At 34.3% G+C, this 16,619-nt stretch overlaps 2 protein-coding genes across 5 annotated transcripts; both read left to right on the top strand.

The window, feature by feature from the left end:
• The first annotated feature begins 3,340 nt into the window (after positions 1-3,340).
• On the top strand, positions 3,341-11,779 carry LOC102625979 (probable ADP-ribosylation factor GTPase-activating protein AGD8). Of its 3 annotated transcripts, none has more exons than XM_015534403.3 (7): positions 3,341-3,478; positions 3,778-3,896; positions 8,050-8,482; positions 8,609-8,863; positions 9,845-9,970; positions 11,054-11,155; positions 11,298-11,779. In XM_015534403.3, exons 1-7 carry the CDS (start codon positions 3,470-3,472, stop codon positions 11,403-11,405), a joined length of 1,152 nt encoding a protein of 383 aa, XP_015389889.1. In that variant the 5' UTR covers positions 3,341-3,469; the 3' UTR covers positions 11,406-11,779. The 3 variants fall into 3 exon arrangements, with proteins under 3 accessions (XP_015389889.1, XP_006491732.1, XP_006491733.1); XM_006491669.4 differs by having other exon boundaries at positions 3,408-3,653; XM_006491670.4 differs by having other exon boundaries at positions 3,441-3,483.
• A 734-nt stretch (positions 11,780-12,513) lies between these two features.
• LOC102625507 (ubiquitin carboxyl-terminal hydrolase 21) lies at positions 12,514-16,293 on the top strand. Of its 2 annotated transcripts, none has more exons than XM_006491668.4 (8): positions 12,514-13,150; positions 13,255-13,375; positions 13,471-13,581; positions 13,694-13,866; positions 13,957-14,295; positions 14,471-14,593; positions 15,284-15,869; positions 15,960-16,293. In XM_006491668.4, the coding sequence occupies exons 1-8, from the start codon at positions 12,836-12,838 to the stop codon at positions 16,238-16,240; spliced, it is 2,049 nt and encodes a 682-aa protein (XP_006491731.1). In that variant the 5' UTR covers positions 12,514-12,835; the 3' UTR covers positions 16,241-16,293. The 2 variants fall into 2 exon arrangements, with proteins under 2 accessions (XP_006491731.1, XP_006491730.1); XM_006491667.4 differs by having other exon boundaries at positions 12,515-13,153.
• The last annotated feature ends 326 nt before the right edge of the window (positions 16,294-16,619 follow it).

Below are 16,619 nucleotides of genomic sequence, written 5' to 3'. Positions count from 1 at the left end.
GTACATTATTTCTATCTCCTGCAACTTAGAAGAGTAATGCTTGTGATGAAATAAAATCCGGAGCTAAACTCTTTTTTTTTCTTTTCACGTTGACTTCTCCTTGATTCGAAAGATCTCCTAGACTCTTTCCTTTTATTGTTATTAATGGAGGTGCTAGGAGCATTATCACATGGTTGATCAATAATTGATTCTAATTCAATATTGGAATCATGTTGAAATTTATTTTCAATAAATTCAACATCTCTAGATTCCACAATCACATTAAAATTAAAATTTAACAACCTACAAGCCTTAGAATTTTCAACATGTCCTACGAAAACACTTTTTATACCTCTAGCACCTAACTTTGATGATTTAGGATCATGTATTTTATAAAAAGCTAAACAACCCCTGACCCTTAAATACATCAAATTTGGTTTTCTTCATTTCCAAATTTCATAAGGAGATACATGTGTTTTCAAAGATTTGATTCTATTATGAATATGACATGCAGTGAGTAATGCTTCCCCCCACAAATTGTTTGGTAGTTTTGCATTAAGGATCATGGAATTTATCATATATGTAAAGATCTTATTCTTCCTTTCAGTTAAACTATTTTGTTAAGGAGTAAAAGAGCCGATCTTTAGTGAATAATTCCAAATTCTTCACAATAATTATCAAACTCAATTGAGAAATATTCACCACCTCTATCACTTCGAACCATCTTGATTTTCTTATTTTTTTGGTTCTCAACTTCAGCTTTGAAAATTTTAAATTTATCACAGGCTTCATCTTTTGTTCTAAGTAAATACACATCAATGTATCTAGAACAATCATCAATAAAAGTGATAAAGTACCTCTTACCTCCTCTTGTTAAAATGTCATTATACTCACAAATATTGATATGTATTAAATCCAATATTTGAGTATTTCGTTCGGCTTTAGGAAAATATTTTTTAGTTAATTTAGCTTGGATGCAGATTTCACACTTATGATTTTTAACATCATTGCAATTAATCAAACCATATTTAGACATGTATTTCAAAGATCTAAAATTCAAGCATGACAAACATCACAAGACTCAACAATATAAGCAAAGTTGATATCATTATTATTAATGTTGAGTTTGTACATTCCATCACAAGAGTACTCTTTCCCAACAAACATCTCATTCTTTGAAATAATACAAGTATTACCCTCAAGCACAATCTTAAGCCCATGCTTACACATACAACTAGCAGAAACAAGATTCTTCCTAACGGAAGGTACATGAAAGACATTATACAATATAACTTTCTTTTCAGAAGTAAAGTTGATCTCAATTACTCTTTTCCCTACTACCATGACTGCATTATGGTTCCCCATGAGAACCTTTTGTCCTTCTGTTTCTTCTTTGTATGATAAGAAAAATTTCTTATTATTACAAACATGAATGGTTGCACCCGAATCAAGCCACCAATCATAGAACTTAGTCTTAGCCATATTGGTTTCAGTAATCATGCCAATTTGCATTTCAGAAACCATAGCACAAATCTCTTCAAATTTGTCTTCAACAACATTAGCTTTATGAGAATTCACTTCTTTCTTTTTCTTCTTGAATCTGCAATCATTTTGGCGATGGCCTTTCTTGCCATAAAAGAAGCAATTTCCAGAAAACTTTTGTGTGCTGGACTTCTTGAATTTTTTATCATTCTTGACTTTGAAATTCTTTGAAAATACTAGCTTCAACAACATTAACCTTAGTAGAATAATGCTTGTCCTTGGATTCTCGAGACCTTGTCTCTTCTTCGATTACCAAGTGTTTTTGTAATTCTTCTAAAGTTATGTTCTCTCTACTATGAAAGAGTTTTTTTTTTGTAATAATTTCAACTTTGAGGTAATTTAGCAATAATAGCCCCAACTTGAAATTATTCAAAAATTTCAACTTTTAACTCCCGAAGCTTAGTAACTAAAATTTGTAATTCATGTATTTGATCAAGAATGGATCTTGTGTCTACCATAACAAATTCAAAATACTTTGAGATAAGGCATTTATCAATACCTTCATTCTCTGTTTCATATTTGTACTCATGAGCATTCCAAATTTCTACTAGAGAAGCCATAGAATTGTAGAGATCATAGAGCCTGTCAGAAAGCGTACTGAGTATGTGACCCCGACACATCAACTTATCATCTTCACACTTTTTCCTTACAGCCTTAACAACTTCGGTATCATCTTCTTTTGGCTCTGGAAATGGTTCCAATTTTGGATCAAGAACATATGCAATTTTAAGAACAGTGATGAGAAAGAACAGCTTTCCCTTCCAACGAGTGAAATTTATGCCATCAAAATGATCGAGATGGACACCAAGGTTAAAAAATGAAGTTAAATTCTTCTCAGCCTCCATTTGTAAGAAATTAAAACCTTAAAGATTGTTGGTGGATCTTCAAATATGGAGGCAAAGAATAAGGAATCTTTCTTAGGATTTGAGACGTATTTATACAGTTTCCTTTAAGGTTTTATTTGCCCTCATCACTCTTTGTTTGCTATAGAGTTTAATGGCAAATTACCCTCAAGATATATCAAATCCTGAATACGATCTCTAGCAAATAAGATTGTATTTTAAGAACACATATGAAATATGTAATAATATGATTTTTAATCTAATGTCACTGAAGAAATTATTTTTATGAAAGATTACAACCATTAGAAATGATATTTCTTCAAAAACACTCTTTTGTTTGAAATTTGCATTTATTCACAACTGGTTTTCCTTTTTCCTCAAACCTGCTAGCCGTTTTTTTTAGTTGATGCCAAAAAAGCTCTCTGAAAGAAAACGGTTAGCCGTTTTCTTCCAGAATGTCAACTTTCAAATAACCTCTAAAATAAATGGTTAGCCGTTTTCTATAAAACAGAAAACATGCTCTCTGAAAATAAACAGTTAGTCATTTTGTCCCAACAACAAATTGTTTTTTGTAGAACAGAAAATATGCTCTCTGAAATTAAACGGTTAACCGTTTTCTCAAAAAACGGTAAGTTGTTTTATTCTAGAATGTCAAACTAAAAAATGAAAATGTTATAATCTCTCTTACATAATGGCACTTGAGATAGTGGAGCAATAGATGTGGTGTCCTAGTGGAGCGTCGAGCTGGTCGATGATAGATTGGGTGAAGAAGAATAATTTTATGTTTTAAAGAGAAAGGAAGAGATCGTGTTTGAGAGAAATTTTTATTTTGCTTCTGCAATCACACGAAAACTCGCATCTCACTAGGGTTTATTTAATGATGTGGTGCAATACAAAATAATTTTTAAGCCAAACGAAACAATGTAGAATTTCAAACACACCCTACGAGTGTACACAACTAAATGACAGTAGCAAATTACCAAACTTTCAAGGGCATTATTGTCTATCCAAATCGATTCCCTTAATTTTAATTGAAAAACCAAACGAAAAACAAATCCCATTTGCGGTTTCTCTTATTTAACTTAGGAGTGGGGAGGTGTTGTTCCATGCACCTCGTAAGGTTCATAATCTCATATTCTCGTTCAGGAAAAAATCAAAATCAAAATTTACAATCTTGGGGTTTCGTTTTTCGTAATTTTTATTTCATAAAATTCTTTCTCGATGGCTTCCGATAATTTGACCGATAAGAACCTTGTTTTCAGAAAACTGAAAGCAAAATCGGAAAACAAGGTTTTTTTTTTTAATTTCTTAAATTATTTACTTCATTTTCTGGTTTGATGTATGGATCTGATTCAGATCTACGTTATTTATTATCGGATCTAGAATTTGAAGTATTGTATTGTTTTGCTTTTAGATGTGTTTTGATTGTAATGCTAAGAACCCGACGTGGGCCTCGGTGACTTACGGGATCTTTCTCTGCATCGATTGCTCTGCCGTTCACCGTAGTCTCGGTGTCCACATCAGCTTCGTTAGGTAATGTTTTTATTTTAATTTTTTGGCTTAAAATTTTTCGTTTTTAATTTTACATAAAATTGCGTTCATATTGCTTTTTGCGTAGAGATAACGCTATACTTTTCATGCACTGATTTTTCATTTATTTTATCCATTAATGAATTTGTTCAAACATTTGTGGATGAATTGCTAGAATAACTTGCGGATCAAAATTCCTTGACTTGTATTAAGGTGGAGGCACACGGACAGATTGTTTGGTCAAGAAATGTGATCTTTTTTTTGTAATAATCTATTGGATTTTCAGAATACCACTAGTGCTTACTAAAGATGTAATTTTCTTGAGGTAGTTTTGGCTCGTTATGCTACCCTTTTCTATGCACATTACTAGCTGTTAAGATTTGGATATCTATTAAACCTTGTTGTTATCTTTTGTAAGCAATTGCACCTCTGTTACGATATTGGGGATTAAGGACAACTTAAATAATACTGCAGTTTGTACTTTCAAACCTGATACCGTAATTACAAATCTCCCAGTGGTTCATGTTCCTTTCAGATATTTTTATCCTAATTGAAGCTCAACCTGTAGTGACAGTATAAGGTGTCAATTGTTGTATCAGACCCGAAACATTTGTCCTATCTACTTGTTTCATGCAAGTCAGTCAGCTTTTTTTGGCTGTCCTTGTATTTTCAATTAACTGCAAAGCTTACCTTGTTGTTATCATTTTTGGTACTCTTAATTGTCAATTGACAGATATTTATCATAGAAAGAAAAGCATCCTAGATAAAAGCTTATATCACAAGAAAACCCAGATAAGTTGGTAGAGATTCATGTGATTAAAATGTAGACGGTGGGTATTCAAGATTGAATCATAACTTCCAGTCAGTTGTTTGAGGTGGCGTGCATTTATTCTGGCCAACCTAGCTTCTCGGTTTCTTGTGGCTACGAATTGCTCTTGTTTCATGTGGTTGTCCTAGCTAGTATGATTGTTTCTATAAGCTGCTCTCGTCATTTCTTGGGTAATGGTGAACATATTTGATCTTTAAATTAAAAAGCTTGAAACTAGAAAATAGTTCTGATAAAAAGCAATATAACTGGTTAAACATTTGTAAAGATAACTCTGTTAGGCTTTTGATTCCTTGAAATTTATTTATGGTTGTTAGTGTTCTGAGCGACTGTCATTCGTGCTCTATTGTTCATTCTATGGTGGTAACTCAGCTTTAAATCTTTTTCGTTTTCCTCATTTGTGGATAGGTTGGTTTCAGTGTCAAAAATGCAGTGATGAAGCTTTGCAAGGAAACCTTTCATCTTTTTCTTTTTAAATGCTTTTCTTCTTCAATTTTGAATGCAGTCTGTTCAATTTGGTTGTGTCCTCTCCCAAAGAGGTTCGCCATGCTTAAGATGTTTCTGGATATTAGAAATCTAAGTGTTTGTAAACTATATGCTTCAGTTACGACCTGCAATCTGACCTTTGATATTTCTTCTTTTATTTGTCTATTTATTTATGTTTGTTACCTGTGTGGGTGTTTTGTTTATCGATTACGGATTGGTGTCTGAATGTAAGTTGCATAGAGAAACTTGTGGAGGCAGCTCCTTGATCTTTTGTTTTTTGAATGCTTTCTCTACCTTCTATTAGTCACCACTTCCCTTCTTTGTAACTGATAGATATATGCTTACAAATTGAGCATTCCGACATAGAATAGTACTTTTCCGTTGAATTTTAATTTTAGGGTAGAAGGATAATGTCGTAAAATCTTTTATTATTATCAAGATGTTGTATAATCTAAAGGAGCCTCTCACAGAGGAGCAGGGGAAGTATCTGTGTCTCTGTGAGTGTGTGTGTGTCTTTCTAGGTTGCATGTGATAGGACTTAGGGCTAAATTAGGGCTGATTTTTTATTGATTGAATCAAAAGAAAGAACAATCCCGACCTTCAATTCGAGAGGTAGGTCAATCTCTCCCAAAACTCCTAATTACTCCTAAAACTAGACCAAACTCAGCATAAACCCTAAATGACTCCTTAATCTCTTATTTATACCTGAACCGTAATTAATAAAATCACTAAACTGCCCCTGTCCCTAAAATTACTAAACGGTCCCTGCCCCTTTATATTTACGCCTAACATAAGTTTTATTGGCCTAACATTACTCCCTTCCCAAAAAGACACCTTGTCTTCAAGGTGAAATCCAGGAAACTGCTGGCTCTTCTTCCTCGGGTTCTTCCCCGCCTTCCTCCTCATCACACACAGTCAGGACTTGTAGTGATTTGTCCTTACATTGATGCCCCAGTGAAAATTTCTCATCGCATCGAAAACACAACCCCTTCATCCTCTTGTCCTAAATCTCTGTCTCTGTGAGGCTGTTGAAAGTCAACCCCAGTCGTGCCCCACTAACCCGATCCCTTTGGGAATCTCTTTGTAACCCCATTATTTGTGTTTTTTGGCCTCTCAGTGGTGTGTTTTGGAACTCTCGCTGAAACCCCAAGGTCTGGGTTTTCTGTCCCACCAAAGGTGTGCTGTTTTGGTATGAAAAACTGACTGAATTGCTCCTATAAACCTGTTCTGCTGTGTTCTTATCCTCAATCATCTGTGCCAACTCCATTGTCTCCCCTAATCCTCTCGGCCTTAGCAAGCGTAGTGAGGCTCGAATTTCTGGCTTCAGTCCCTTCATAAAATTCCCTTCCAATACTGTCTCTGAGATTCCTTGTGGCTGCCCCAGTAGCAACTCAAACTTCTCCCTATACTCCATGACCGTTCTCTCTTGCGTCGGAGCAAGAAACTGTTCATGCAGATCTCTCTTTTGAGTGGCCCGAAACCTCTGCAACAGCCGGTCCTTAAATTCACCCCACGACCTCAATGGTTGTCATTGTTCCCGCCATTGAAACCACGCAAGAGCCTTTCCCTCCAAACATAACGTCGCAGCTAGCAGTTTTTCCCTTTCTGAGAGTCCATTGATGGCGATTTTTTAGGGCTGATTTTTTATTGATTGAATCAAAGAAAGAACAATCCTGACCTACAATTCGAGAGGTAAATGACTCCTTAATCTCTTAATTATTCCTAAAACTAGACAAAACTCATCATAAAACCTAAATGACTCCTTAATCTCTTATTTATACTTGAACCGTAATTAATAAAATTACTAAACTGTCCCTACCCCCTTTTTATTTAAGCCTAACATAAGTTTTATTGGCCTAACAGCATGTGTAGCGGATGAACACAAATTTACTTATGATGTTTATGATCATGCTAGATTTTTTGTTTTCTCAGTTGTCATTTCTGATCAGCATGAGTGGTGCAATGTTTTCATGTTATTTGTTTTAAGTTTTTTTTTTTAGGTTGAATTTTCATCATTATTGATAATCTAGGGCTTGTTCATGTGGCTTTGTTTCATATCTTCACGAAATCATATGATATATTTCTTAGATTTTATTGATTACAATAAAATACAAACACATTATAGAGGCACCTTGAAGTATGACATTAGTTTGAAATCATGTTATGTTTTTCGAAGACAATCTGTGGATTTCCTTATTGGGTTCCCTTCTGCCCTCTTCCGGACCACCTCTTCTTATACGGTAGAGGGAGCAGTGGTCCCCTGTAAGCGAAGCACTCTTCCCATTCAGAAAGGTTTATTACTTCCTTTCTGTGGGAACTTGAGTGTGGCACCCCGGATAGGAGGCTTAAGCCCCAATTAGTCTATATCTTGTTTTTAGGATAGCTAGGACAGTATTAATGAGGAGGGGTACCTGGGAGTCGGGATCTCCAGGCTCTTGTGATTTGATTATTTCCAGGTTCACTTTGATGGGTACAAACTTTGCTGAACATTAGCATGTATTTAAAGAGAAGAGGCGTCATGGATTAAAATTGATAAGCTACCATAGTTGCTTCCTGTTCTGTTATAAAATATAGTCATGCTTCCCTTTGACCATACCAAGTAAGCAAAATTACATATCCAGCCATACATTTGTATGCAATTCATATTCAATTACTCAAAAATAAACTAAAAAAAAAGTGTTCGTATTTTAACCTAGAATGACTTTATCTTTTCTGAACTTTTGCTCTAGAGGATTTACTCTTTCCCTTAACACTAGGAATGTCTAGTGTGTCATATGGATGAAACGAGATTGTTTATCAGGTTTATTTTCTAAAGTTGATTTTCTTTTCTTCCTTTTCATATAGGTCAACAAATTTAGACTCATGGAGTGCTGAGCAGTTGAAAATGATGGTGTATGGAGGAAACAACCGTGCACAAGTTTTCTTTAAGCAGCATGGATGGACAGATGGAGGCAAAATTGAGGCTAAGTATACCTCAAGAGCTGCTGAATTATACAAGCAGATTCTTGCGAAAGAAGTTGCTAAAAGTATGGCAGAAGAGGCAGGCTTGCCATCATCACCTGTTGCCTCGCAGCCGGCACAAGCAGCTAATGCACTTCCAGATGTTAAGATCCAGGATGCTCCTAAAGAAAATTATCAAGGAAGGCAAGAAACTCAAGACGCTCCTGGTTCGCCAAAAGTTTCTCATACAGTTCTTACTAGTACCGTCAAAAAACCACTTGGTGCAAAGAAATCAGGGAAGACTGGGGGTCTAGGTGCCCGAAAGCTGACTTCAAAGGTAGATTTCAATCCTTTGTGTGTGTACATTTTGATTGGATGCAGAAGTATGTATCTTAAAAGTTATCTTGGTCTAAAATTTCTGTTGAAATGCCTTTTCTAAGCAAAACATTTTGATTCAATGCAGCCAAGTGAAAGTCTATATGAGCAGAAGCCTGAAGAACCTTCTGTCCCTATTTCTTCCTCAACCAGCAACACATCGTCAGTTAGTTTGCCCTTTGCTTCTCGCTTTGAGTATGTGGATAATGTCCAATCTTCCGAGTTGAGTTCTGGTGGTCCACAAGTGCTTAGCCATGTAGCTCCACCAAAGTCGTCAAGCTTCTTTGCTGATTATGGAATGGACAATGGTTTTCAAAAGAAGTCCGGCTCCTCAAAAGTACAAGTAAGCTATTTGACTGAACAGAGTTAACTAGATTAATGCAACTTAGACTGCATAGAGTAGCCTTCATGTGGACCTTATTGTGAACTTATAGGCTCTTTAAGCTCTAGTCCAGAAATGCAAGTAGGCCAATTTTTGTTGGGCTTTGTTGCTTTGATTGAGTCAAGGAAAAAAAATACTTGAATTGACAGACATTTCAATCTGCAAAGTCCTATTAACTGGACACAGAAGCATTAGGGATATGGTAACACACATTATATGCACGCATGATAAATTTTTGATACTATGTATTTAAGTTATCTTTAGAATTTTTTTGTGTGTGTGTGTGTGTTCTATCTCTTAATAACTTGCATTTTGTTAATAGCTCGAACACAAGTCCAATGGCTGTAGGATATGTGCCATTGTCATAACCTCTGTAAAAATATGATAGTTTTCTTGGTAGCTGAGTTGCGGCTTCTTGTGTTTCATTTATCACTAAATGGTGGATGTTTTAGCTCAAAGTCAATGTTGATTTGGCCTCAGAACGTGTTAAATTTGGAATAGTGTCCTGTACAAGCTTGGGTTAAGTTGCTGAAAATACTATGGAAAAAGGATTTTGAGATATATTCATAAGTACTTGTTGGAGTAAGGTTAAAATTTGTGTTCTAGTAGTCCGCATCTTCATGAAATCATTCTGGGCTTATAACATTTAGAAATATGAAGCAGCACGACAGGTTTTAGTGTTTTTGGTGCCCGCACATACCCTCCCAATACATGTTGATTTTCTTGTGTGGACATCCAACTTGTTGTACAAGAGTTGCTAAAAGACAAAAAGATCATGGCATTGATTGTGCAACAAATTTTGTGTTTTTAGCAACTCTTTGTATAAAGAGTTGGATGCTGGCACTGCACCTGAGATTTCCACGCACACACTTCATCGTCCTGACATGGAGGATGCATGTGATTTTTTGGTGCTTGCTTCTAATTACATACTAATATTTTCAGATTCAAGAAACTGATGAAGCAAGGAAGAAGTTCTCTAATGCAAAATCTATTTCATCATCCCAATTTTTTGGGGATCAGAACAACTCTATTGACATGGATACTCAAGTTTCTTTGCAAAAGTTCTCAGTATGTCCCCTTCCTTATGCAGGCTTACTTGGCAAATTTTGTTTAGTGATATTTTGTTTCAAGTGAATGTTTTTCTGAATGTGCTAACGTTTCTTCCCTTGTGTTATCCTATAATTTACTTTAATCACAAATTACTGACTTGTTAATGCAAGTTAGTTGTCAATTTTTTATTACTATAAGGAGGTTATAACTTAGTAGGGGTTTAGTTCAAAAATTATTATTTTGAATTAGTTATCCTTAGTGTAAGTAATATAGAGGTAAATACATTAACATTCCATGGAGCTTTAAACATGCCTGAGAAGCTAGAAATATTTTCGCTTCGACAAGAAAGTGTTCATATTAGTGAGTTATTATGTACTTGCAAATTCAAAGACATGGTAATAACTCTAAAGAATGAATCATTGTATCAAATAACTTAGGAAAATATTTTATTCCATGTTAAACCTTTAATGTAACATATATATTTTTGCAATATACAAATAATTATTACTATGTGGACGCAAGTTACTTTAGATACACTTGTAATTTATTACAATGTGGAGTTTATTCTTATTTATAATTGGCTCCGGTTGGGACCAAAAAGTTTTATGACTACATGGAAATTATTCCTATATAGACTATTACTAAAGAGAGGTTTTACTGTATTATTATTATTATTATCATTATTATTTTAATGGGGGGTTGTAGGGAAGGGTTGTTTGAAGTGTATGGTAGGAAATGAATATAGAATATGGATCAAGGCTGTCATCAGTTGGGCTATCATGTCTTTCACAACAATAAATAAATCAAAGATGAAAGACTACATTTTATCGACCTGATTTTTGAAAATTAATACTGTAACTAAACCTTGTTTAAGTTATTAAATATTAACCATTTTCTTTTGGTTTCTGTAACTAAGGTTATTATATTTGTTTGCAGAACTTGCATTTCAGCCTTGATGTAGGTGTATAATTATATATTAGCTTTTATTGTCAATATTATTATTATTGAACTGCTCAGTAATTGCTCTCTGAAGGCCTTGTGAAATGGAGTTTGTAGAATGGTTTGGTATTAATGCCAGTGATAATGTTTTGTTATTTCTAGGGTTCAGCATCGATCTCTAGTGCTGATCTGTTTGGTCATGACTCTGACAATGCCTCACTTGATCTTGCTGCTAGTGACCTCATCAACAGACTCTCATTCCAGGTACTTTGAAATATTGTGATATTCATAAATTGCTGTTACTAAAACTAGATATTCGGATGGGGCTTAATGTCTTTTGTTTTGAATATTGCACATTTTTATCCCTAATTTTCTTTCTTTGTAATTCTTTCATGTCATTTTCAAGGCACAACAAGATATCTCTTCTCTGAAGAACATTGCGGGAGAGACTGGAAAGAAACTTAGCTCCTTGGCGTCAAGTCTGATAACAGATATTCAAGACAGAATACTCTGAAAATCTTCGAATATGTCTGGAGTTTGTTACATTTACCAGCCTACATCTTGTGTAGGAAATGTAAAATGAGTTTGATCATAAAATTCTTTTGGAAGACAAATAAAATTTTAGAATTCTGCTGGCATACTACCGACTGGGCTTTTTATTGTGGTTTCAGCAGTGTTTGTTTTGAGACTAGTTTCATGTGCCTTTCATTTAGTGAATCGATTCAATATTATGTACCTTCGTGGCTTCGTTGTAAACCAAGGAACCTATACAAATATATATAAATATAATATTTGTAGCGCTGTGGCCAGGGAACTTTGTAAAAGCAGCTTGCTTATTATGTACTTTCTTGCTTTGCTATATTAGTAAAGTAATTTTGGGCTCTCAAATTTTTTATCTTAAATTTTATTCTAAATAATATATTATTTATTGATTAGTTAGTAATTTTTTACAAGATTCAAGTGAATTAATTATATTATTTATATTACTGTCACTAACTAATTAATGAATATCACATTATTTAAAATAAATTTTTGAGATAGAAAATTTTAAATATGTAGCACTACTCCTATCATTAGTAGAGTAATTTTGAGCTCTTAAATTTTATTCTACATAATATATTATTTATTAATTAATTAGTAATTTTTTATAAAATTTAAGTGAATTAATTATATTATTTATATTACTGTCACTAACTAATTAATGAATATCACATTATTTAAAATAATTTTTTGAGATAAATTTTTTTAAATATGTAGCACGACTCCTATCATTATAGCTTTGTCAATATAATTAATTTATTTAAATTTTATAAAGAATTATCAATCACTCATTTAATGATACATAGATTTTAATTTAAGATAAAAAATTTAAAATATTTATCATTACTCTAAAAAATAATTATTTAATAATTAAAAAATAAAAGAAGTTTATTTGTGAAACTTGAGCTACTCGATATAAAATAAAAGTTGGACTAATGAACGAATTGTTTAACTTTGTACAATATAAATAAATGAAAAAAAAAACTATAAAAAATAAATAAATCTGCAGTACTACTATGATTAGTGCTCTACGGTTGAAGATTCACTGTAGCATATGCCGACAAATAATTTTACCGTTCCGAAAATCATGTAAAAGATCCCAATTTCCTAATTCCCGAAGGTGTCGGGGACTTTTGCAATTTCATTTGGACCATCTCTCTACTCGATCAATCTATTTCACTTAAAATTTTACACAGCAAAGCAAGATAAGCCAAAAAATGGCGGCTGTGTTTTCCCTCTCATTTCAAAAACGTTCCCAAAACCTCTTCCCGCTTCTTTTTTGATTTTGGTCTTTTCAATTCAATTCTTGTTTGATTCTTCACCACAACAAAGACTCCCCAAAATTCAGATCCAACCCACAAAATCAAATATTGCAAAAGACAACCGATCGATTACAATATTCTAATGGAGACCAACACCTCCAAAACCCTAGATGACGAAACTGACCTTGTTTTTGCTCGCGAAATTGTTGATGAAAAAACCCTAGATCCATCTTGGTCTTCACCCGAAACCCTATATGACCATCTCCATCCTTCAAATCACCCACTGACATTGACTGATCTCGATAAAGATCAAAACAATGACGACGATGATGACTACGAAGAAATTTATAGGGATACGAGGCCTATCAGCAGTTCGTACGGACGATATAATTGGGGATCATCCTTGCTCTCCCGCCCCGTGGAGAAGCACTGGCCTATTCAAATTAAACCTACTGGAGTGGTTTGTCTTTTCAATTTTTTTATTTTGTGATTAATTTCAATTTATGTGTTTTTAAGAAATTTATATGTTGTTTACTTGCTTTTTTTTTTTTTTTTTTGCAGGGTGCGGGGCTGGAGAATTTAGGAAACACATGCTTTATAAATGCTATTTTGCAATGCTTTACTCATACTCTGCCCCTTGTTCAAGCTCTTCGTTCTTTTGATCATCCCAGGCCCTGCGATGGTAAATTGCTTGTTTTGGGTTTATTATATGTTAATGTTAGTAATATGTTATCTTGTTAATGTGATTTAAGTTTTAAGAAAGTTGCGAATTTTTAGGTGCTACTGAAGGGTTCTGTGTTATCTGTGCTCTTAGAGATCACATTGAACTATCATTAGCTTCTTCAGGAAAAGTTCTCTCTCCACGGAAACTTGTTGACAATTTGAACTGTATCCTTGTGGAATACTCTTTGATTTTCATATATATTTGATATTTGTAAGGGCTCTTATTTTGATTAGTTCTTCCGATCAAATGCAATCCTTAACTTATTTGTATAATCAGATATTTCATCATTTTTTCAAAGGTATCAGCAAGAAGATGCTCATGAATTCCTGCAATGCTTGTTAGATAGACTTGAAAGTTGTTGCTTGGATTCTAAGACAAAGGATGAGAGTTTGTCTTCTCAAGGAGATAACATAGTACAGCGGGTTTTTGGTGGTTGTCTCATTAGCAAAGTATGAAATGTCTCAGTATCTTGATGCTTTATTGTATGGTTTTATTAATTCCTTTTATTGTTTGTTTTAAATCATGGTTCTGCTTTTCAGTTGCAATGCTGCAATTGTGGCAGTTGTTCTGATACTTATGAGCCACTGATTGATCTGAGTTTGGAGATTGAAGATGTGGGATCCCTTGGAAGTGCACTGGAGTCTTTCACTAAGCTGGAAAAGATTGAAGACCCAGAGACAAAATTTACCTGTGAGAAATGTAAGGAACAAGTGTCGGTGGAGAAGCAACTTATGCTGGACAAGGTCCCTTCAGTTGCGGCATTCCATTTGAAGAGATTCAAAACTGATGGATCCTATGTTGTGAAGATTGACAAGCACGTGGAGTTCCCTCTAGAGCTTGACCTAAAACCTTACACCAGTGGTGGTCAAAACAGTGATGTGAGTCAATCGCCATCCATTTGTAACGTTTCTAATTTTTAGTAGTGTCCGTTTATGTTTATGTTTATGTAAAATGTTAACATTATGCCAGTTTGTCTTTGATAAACATTATAATTTGTCTCTCTTTAGTATAAGACTGATCAACAAGTTCTTTTGTGCTGATTAATTACAACAGGTGGAGTTAAAATATCATTTGTATGCAATTGTGGAGCACATGGGATCTTCACCTACTTGTGGGCATTACTTTAGTTACATACGCTCCTCTCCAGACACATGGCACAGGCTAAATGATTCAAGGGTAATTGTCCTCATAAGTGTTCGGTTTTGGTTCCATAACAATAGAATAGTGAACTAGAATTTGAGTTGTGTATTTATTTTTCTTTTTCCTTGTCTAAATTTTGTAGTTGTTTGTTGCGATTGTATATTAATTTGGCATTAAAATTTCTCTGCACAAGCTTTAAAGAACTTTATCGTTTTTCTTGCAACTGTCTTTGATATATAGGAGAAACTGTCGTTCTGGGTTGATTTACTTTTGGTGAATAATTATTATTGTGGTTCAGATCAATGGCCAATTGAACTGCAGTATCTCAAATTAACGTTTGGATCTGTGTATTGATCATGATTTATTGATGGAAATTATTTTCAACTGTCTTTGCATTTGTATTTCAAAAATGGGTGCTGGGATATCGTATTTAATTGCCTTTCAAAGTACTACTTAACTGATGATATGCAATTCTTTTCTTATCCTAGATAACTTGCTATTTTATTTTTTTGCTTGTGGAGTTTCATTCTTATTGATTCTTCCTCTGAAATTCTGCCCTCTGTTGATTGTTCAATTTTTCTTTTCAACAATTTGAATATGATTGTTCAATTTTTCTTTTCAACAATTTGAATATGGTGGCTCAATTCCAGGTTACTGATCTGAAATCTTGCATTTCTTATTCTCATGCAATTTAGTGGCTTTCTTTGTGTGTTTTTTATTTTGTAGGTCACTAGGGTTGAGGAAGAATTTGTGCTTTCCCAGGATGCCTACATTCTGTTCTATGCGAAGCAGGGTACTGAATGGGTTTCGAGTTTGTTAGAAGCTGAAAGCATAGGCATGAATGCTGACATTTCAAATTCATCCCCCAAGTCAGTCCTTGATAATGTGGAAAATGATTATACATCCCGTTCTGGTGTAGCAAATGCAGAAAGTTGCAAGGCTAATGAACCCAGTGCTTCTGCTGGGGATAGTTCAACCAAGTTCTCTTGTCAATTAAGATCCATAGATCTTGAGGTTAATGAAACCAGGGATACTGTAAAGGGAATGTCTGCATGTTTTACCTTGGCATCATACCGGAATGCCGCTGAACATGAGACTAGAGACAATACTCCTATGATTGATGATGCTTCCAGGCCGCTTTCAGCCAGTGATTTTTATGGAGTTTTTTGTAATGAGAAGGTAAATAAGTTAACCTCTCTTGAGGAAGATAACTGCAATCCGGGTGTTGAAAAAGTTAAAATTGTTGATGGTTTCCATCCTTTGACACCACCTAGATCTCCTAGTCCTGACATTCATTCTGGCAAGCCCAGAGGTAAGTAATATACTCCATCTACTGTTTCTTATTTGTTCTGTATGAAAGTATTAAGTGTAACTAACATGTAGTGTGTTTGCAACTTATCAGAAACCTATCAGGTTCCGCGTGAGCATCTGAAATTGGAGAGTAAGGGTGCTTGTAAAACACAATTGGAGAGGAATGGCAAGGATTTAGAGAGACAGGAAGCTGTTCGATGCATTAAGAAGACAATGACAGGTGAAAGGTATATGAAACTTATGGCTGCTGTAAATGATGTTTCCTTGAACAGAAAGAGAAGACTCAAATCATCTCCATGTAAAAGGTTCAGCCCAACTAGGGCTCGCTGTAAACACAACCATGGATCAGTCATGCGTCGTGTGGCAATATGATGTTTTAACAGTTGATTTTCCTAGTAATTATATATTAAAATTAAAGTTTGTCACTTTTATGCGTCATCCTTGTTACTGACAGAGCCATCATGCCTGGAAACCAAGGTTAATGATCTCCATGATATACTTTCCATTATAAAAATGTAGAGTTTTCTGGAAATTCTATGGGCCATTTTTATTTTATTTTCTCTGATTGAGTTAAAGGATCAAAGTTTTATTTCCTTTGTCGATTTTTGGCGCACAACAATATCGACCTCTGAAGAGTAATTGCAGAAACGAGTAATGATTTGTAATTTTGTATTCGGTAATTTAGATTGATCCTTCTTAAAATTTTTCAATTAATATACTTGGTTGAATCATATTGAAATTGGGTAATTTT

The sequence above is a fragment of the Citrus sinensis genome, chromosome 4 (assembly GCF_022201045.2).
Source record: "Citrus sinensis cultivar Valencia sweet orange chromosome 4, DVS_A1.0, whole genome shotgun sequence".
In the NCBI taxonomy this organism is placed as follows: Eukaryota; Viridiplantae; Streptophyta; class Magnoliopsida; order Sapindales; family Rutaceae; genus Citrus; species Citrus sinensis.
The sequence above is the reverse complement of the archived record's forward strand: the minus strand, read 5'-3'. Positions and strand labels throughout refer to the sequence as shown.